Genomic DNA, 6,101 nt, shown 5'->3' on the forward strand with positions numbered 1-6,101 from the left:
AAAGGCAGATGTTAAAAAGCTTTACTTTTTGGTAGTTGTTTCTTGATAACTAAATAACTCCCCCCCTCTATGTTTAGTAAGATGTTTGAACATTTGCCATACCAAAAACAAAAACAAAAAAGGCACTAACTCGGTGTAATAAGAGGTTGGACAAACTATTCCTTGAGTATTGAAATGAAGTGCTCTATACTAGCATCTGTCATTCATGATCCTCACAGGGACAGCTCCCAAGAGAGATCCCCCTGCCTCAGCTAGTCAACTGACCCTTAGTGTTGGTGTAGAATGAGAGATGGCTGTAAGTGATGATAGCTTCGCCAACCGGGAGATCTTTGTCTGATGTTCCGAGAATAGAATTATCTGTTAATCTGGGGTGGAGAGATGTGGAGTGAGCATGGGGGGACAAGCTATTGTCTACTGACCAAGACACACAGCCAACAGGATTCAGCTTGCACAGCTGCAAACACAACTCGGGCATCACACACTGCACTGCACGGCCTGGGTTAAAATGTGTGCCACAGAATTTTAATGCATCCTTCACCATTCCCAACAAAACCATTCCCCAAAAAACCCATAATTTTTCTCTTCCACAAGTATCCCATGATAGAACTAGAAAAACGTCTTAGGAATCTTGTTAATTCCTCAGACTAACATCCCAATCAAGACAACTAAAATGTCCTTAAGACAATTTCAGCCGTTTCCATCGGAGAATCGTCTCCCCGGGATTAGTGGTGATTGGGATTCGGAGGGTTGTAAATCCAGTCGAGTATAATGAGCGCCATGCTTCCCATCATGAAAATAATTCCAGTCACAAGGAAGACCAAAGCCTGTAATTCAGAGGGAGCACATTAGAGAGAGGAGTAGAGACGGGGAACAGCACAGCTTGCTTTAGGACAGTGTCCTGGGGTGGTATTGTGCCTTGTATATGCTCAGTGAAAAATGGCAAGTCAATTTAGGACCCTCACTGGGAAAGGAGGAAAAAAAGTGAATACGTGATGTACGGGTCGAGAAGAGAGTCACAGCATGTGAAAATATGGGCATTACCAAAAACTAAACGGCAAAGACTGAACAATGTAGAAAACACTCATGCATGACCCCTCCGGTAGGAAGAGCTGATGTCGTAAGAGTAGTGTGTATGACACAATTGATAAGCCGTACGGATAAAATGAAAGCCCAGTGTGTGTTTGTCATTTCTGAAAAAAAGACCAAGTATAGGTATCTTTGTAAGTAGGAATATTGAGAACACATCTATATTTCAGAGTTTTTAACTGGAAGTGTTCCTACATACACCACATAGACCACTCTTCTAAATCTACCTGCTGGGGAGCAGCAGGTGAAGTTGTCGTTAGCAGGGGTCTAGGAGACAACTTGACCCACTTTATATCTGGTCCAAATGACAATGGGTCACAGCCATGGTAAGACTTTCCCCTAGGGATGCTGCTGCAGACACCCGGGCAGGGTGGAGCACACAGCTGCTGTTATGTCCCTGGGCACCACAAGACGTGAATGACTTCAAGGACCAAACTTGCATTTGGAAGTATACTCCTCAAGCCTTAATAGAAGACCAATTTTAACTGATAATACTTAATTACTGGTAAAATATCGATTGTGGTGTGTGTTTCTGTAGTATTTATCATAGAAAGAAAATGCGTACTCCGCTGTTCAATAAGATATTTTACATCTGAAAAGATTAACTAGAAAATGATTGATCCCGATTTTTATCTTGTAATCCAAACGGCAGAGCCTATAGGGAAATGGATATAAGGCAGATAATAAATAGATAGAAGGGAAATCAAAGCCATCTTTGCCCTTGTGAATCTAGCAACTCACAAGGGACTAAAATTCTGGCATTACCCCAACACGGCAAAGGAACCAAATATCTTAGTATGTCGCAAATCATATCCAGCCAAGCACTGGACACCGGAGTGTCCATGGCAGGCATGCCTGTGGGGAATTTACCACGCCATCATTTACCACACAGGAGTACTCCACAAAATATTTAGATATTTGTTACTTGAAGGAGAGAAACCCTAGAATCCTCGGACAGTCACAAAACCTCTCTTCCCCACCTCAGCGTTTCTGTCTTGTCTGCCACTTCCTTTTTCTGGCTTACTCTGAGTAGCCAAAGAGATACTTACAGGAGGAGATATTACAAGTCTTACTTACCCCAATCTTCTGGGGTGATCTTAGAGGTTCTTTCTTGACGAGCTTGAGATAAAACGCAGCCGGAAGAATGAAAATCAGCATAGTTGCAGAAGAAGCCCCTGAGGAAAGAGATGCATGGTGGGTTAATAGTCTCCCAAGGCTGGCTGTCCTAGAAAAGAAGGTCTCTGCAGGCCCAGGCTCCAGGACAAACAGACATAATGCTATCCTGTTATTCTTAGCATTAAAAGCAACATTTAAGCCATAGGTCATCTTGATTATTTCTTTCTATAATTGTGTCTTTATAGAGAAAATTAAAATATGCTTCACATCATAGCGTCATAAGTATAACCATAAGAAGCAGTGAGAGGCCAGGCAATACAAGTTGGTAAAGACTACAATATAACTACAAACTCAGGGTTGAACACCATGCATGTTTCCTGTCTGCTCGCTCTTTGCAATTTGCCCACACCTGATTCTCTTAAAAGTCATTCAGCCCTTAAAGTCCGGTAAACCCTCTGCCTGGATTGAGAAATTACATGTACTAACAGACCCTGCAGTTAAAGGAAATAGGATGTTTTGGGCTATCAGCCTCCTAGTCCTCTAAGAACATCCTGAATACCCGATTTGACACAGACTCCAGAGTCGGTGGTAGTCAACTTCGGTCCTCTTTGGTAGCTTGAAGACAAAACTACTGCGCATGCCCACATTCGGAGTTGAAGACAGAGCTACTACGCATGCCCAAAATCATGAGTGGAAGACAGAGGTACTGCGCATGCCCAAATCCAGGGTGCATGGAAAGGTGTACGACTTGGGTTTTTTCAGTTTCTCATCTCTTGAAAAGGCCCGTGGACCAAATGGCTATAGGTGACTCCCAACATCAGCTGGGAGGGAGAGGGCACTGCTAGTGCAATCCCTGAACCCAGAGCAGGGCCTGGCGGGGTTCTTATTAGCCTGAAGGGGACTGGGAGCCCTGTCTACACTGCTCGGTCTCCGTATTTGCCATTTAAGGCGGTGTAAGTCTGAGCCGACCAAACAAAAGCTCTTCTGAGACTTACCTATGAATCCAAAGATGTATTTGATGGTAGGCACCAGGATGACCAGGATGTTGTTGAGTGCGATGATGATTGCGGCGATCCCGAAATGCTTCAGCCAGCTGAAGGGTCTTCTTGGAAACAGCAGTGTGATCACCGAAGTACGGATCTGCCACAAGGGTGTGCAAAGGCACAGTCGCTTCTTTAACTTCTGTTTTTGATCTCTGCTGTGGCTTTAAGTATTCTAATCTAAAGCGCTTTGTTTTTATTTTAAACCCACCACACACACAAACCTACACACTTAAAAATCTCTTGATTTTTTTTTTCCTCACGTTCGTTGTGTGGAAACACACACTGCTTCTAACTTTGTACAGTTGAGCAGAATTAAGTCCATTCACAACGCTGTGCAAACTTCCTGCCTATTTTTCATGTCTAGGGGTGATATTTTTTTCCTTGGTTGCATATCATGCGTTCACTTTCTCGAATCTCTTTGTTAAAAAAATAATCTTGGGCAGAAGAGATAAAGTAACAGCCACGAGCAACTTAGAGGCTGTGAAGTCTTCGCCGATAGCTAAGTGTGTCTTATTCTCATTAGACTGGCTAAGCATCAAGGACAAGATGCCGGGATGACTTACACTGTAAAGCAATTTCTGTAGACCTGGCTTTTCACTAATTTTCCATTTTATTTAACATTTTCCCATTGGTATTTTGAAAAAGAAAAATGTGATTCTTTTTGTGTTCCCGCCTTTCCCCCCCACACATTAATAGATTACAGATCCCCAAAAGGCAAGCAATGGAAGTTAATAACCTCAACATTCCTCAAAGGCCCTCCCTCAGTCATTTGCACATAGCAGGCACTCGGTAAATGCTGAGTTAAACTGACAGCAGGAATCTTTTCACTCCCTTTGGGGGCTTCACAGATTCCAGCCCTGTTTCAGCGGCTGAAAGAAGTATGCAAAGGCTCAAGAGAGGCTCTACTTGCTGCAGAGCCCAAGTAAATGGTGTGTCAGTAGATAAAGAGGTCGCCGAGGACTGAGGGACAAAGCCTTTGGGTTCAGACAGCCCAACACAGAAACATGCTCATCTCTGGCATCTGTTTTTGAGGTCTCTCTTTTTGGACTCGGTAGAATTACTCCATCTGCCTTACGATGCACAAGCCCTTCAGTTTAGCAAGAGCTTCCCGTCATTGATTCTCAGTCCCTAACTCTCATAATGGTGTTGAGACAGGAGCTTACTGCAGAGAGAGCAAACGACCATTTTGTAGAATGTATGGACAAACCAAAAAAAAAAAAAAAAACCGCAAGCTAAACGGCCCGCAGTTTCTCCTGAGGCATTCCTTGCATACCATACCAGAAAATTAAAGCCATCTGTGTGGGTCAAAGGGAACTCCATTTGTAGAGTGGTAAAGTACACAGTCCAGTCTTGCAACTGGCTTAACAGTGACTTTGTGAAAGGATTTAAAAGTTGGAACAGGGAAAAAAAATATGAAGCTCACTGTGAGAAGCAGGAAGAGGAAATCGAGAGTTCGACCCCTTTCCCCCAAGTTGCCGTGACAGCCCACTTTATGACCTGTGAAGAATGCCTGTCTGATATTGTCCACAAGCCTGTGGGCCTGTGGTAAGTTTTCTCTAGTGGCGAGTGTTGCTCAGGGGTGTGTCTGACTCTGGGAAGCTAGCTGAATGCACACCCGTGGTTCCTGAAGACACAAAGCTTTTGGTTTTTGATTTTTTTGTTAAAATGATGCACTGAAAACAACAACGGCAACAACAACAACAAACCAAAAAAAAAAAAAAAAAAAAGAAAAAGAAAAAGATAAAAAAAGAAAGAAACAAACCAAAAGCTGAGTCAAGGGCCATCCTGTATGTTCAGGGTGTCTGAGAATGAGCCCAGTTCCCTAAGGTCACGTGGTAGCCTGAGATTTGGCTGACTGAACTGAGAAGACAGAAAAGAAGCAAGAATAAATAGAGCAAAGTGGGATTGAACAACGAGGGCACTGCTTTCACCACGAGTGAGCGGAGGAAAATCCTTCACAGGACTGAAGGAACAAGAGGAACATAAAGTGTTAATGCCCTCCTGAAGAGGGCAATGGCACCAGGAAGGAGGCCTGCTGAGAGCAGCCCTGGAAAGGGTTAGAAGGGAATGCTTGCTCATTCCATGTCACAGAGCCACCTTTAGGAGAAAGTGGATCCAAACAGCTGGGGCAGCTCTGTTTACCCATGTCAGGACAAAAGAGGCAACTCAGCCCTATTACCCACAAGGCCCTGGTGCTCTTCCCCTTACCCATGGGCCCCTTTTCTACTGATGCAAGCGGATGAGGATATAAAAATGTGGGTGGGAGGCAAGTCGGGGAAGCCCCTAGCACCAGCCAGGGCCCCTGACACAGAATGACTTTAAAAGTTTCCATGCAATTTTAGGCAGAAAGTCAGTTGTTCCTACACAGTGTCACCAGCCCAGCCTGTGAGGAGGGGACCCAGTGTGGAGGTCATGGATGTGGAAGAGTCTTGACTGATATCCTCAATAAGCATGGATTCTCCCACTGAGTAGAAGTGGCTCCTTCGTCATGTTACAAGGCTGCCTGGGCATAGCATTTTCGGAATACCGACTCTACTGGGCTTCCTGCCAGTGCCCACCATATTGGCATGCCTGTGTCAGTTCACGTCTCAGAACAGGAGACCTGAAGGCAGTACATGCAGAAGGGATGATTGTTCTCTGAGAAGATGAAATAGAAGTGGCTAGAGAGCCTGGCCAGTGATCGTCTGAACACATTAAAGATAGAACATGAGCCTGTCCACTTAAGGTAAACATAAAGGTTACTTGCTTTTCTATAACATGCGAACCTGACTGCATGAAGCACAGTTATGAATGTCCCCAGCCATCCTCTGGAAGGAGGTGCATCCCATAGTGGACTCCCCCCCCCCCCCCCCCCCC

The 6,101-nt window shown here is 44.5% G+C and overlaps 1 protein-coding gene across 1 annotated transcript in view; it reads right to left on the reverse strand.

The window, feature by feature from the left end:
• Positions 1–495: 495 nt before the first annotated feature.
• Positions 496–6,101, reverse strand: part of Slc38a4 (solute carrier family 38 member 4) — a 36,015-nt gene continuing 30,409 nt past the window's right edge. The window contains exons 14-16 of the mRNA XM_021216433.2: positions 3,198–3,342; positions 2,164–2,261; positions 496–824 (exon numbers count right to left, since the gene is read on the reverse strand). Coding sequence (XP_021072092.1) covers positions 723–824; positions 2,164–2,261; positions 3,198–3,342 — 345 coding nt within the window. The 3' untranslated portion in view covers positions 496–722. The remainder of the gene's footprint in view (positions 825–2,163; positions 2,262–3,197; positions 3,343–6,101) is intronic.

This window comes from Mus pahari, chromosome 17, assembly GCF_900095145.1.
Source record: "Mus pahari chromosome 17, PAHARI_EIJ_v1.1, whole genome shotgun sequence".
In the NCBI taxonomy this organism is placed as follows: domain Eukaryota; kingdom Metazoa; phylum Chordata; class Mammalia; order Rodentia; family Muridae; genus Mus; species Mus pahari.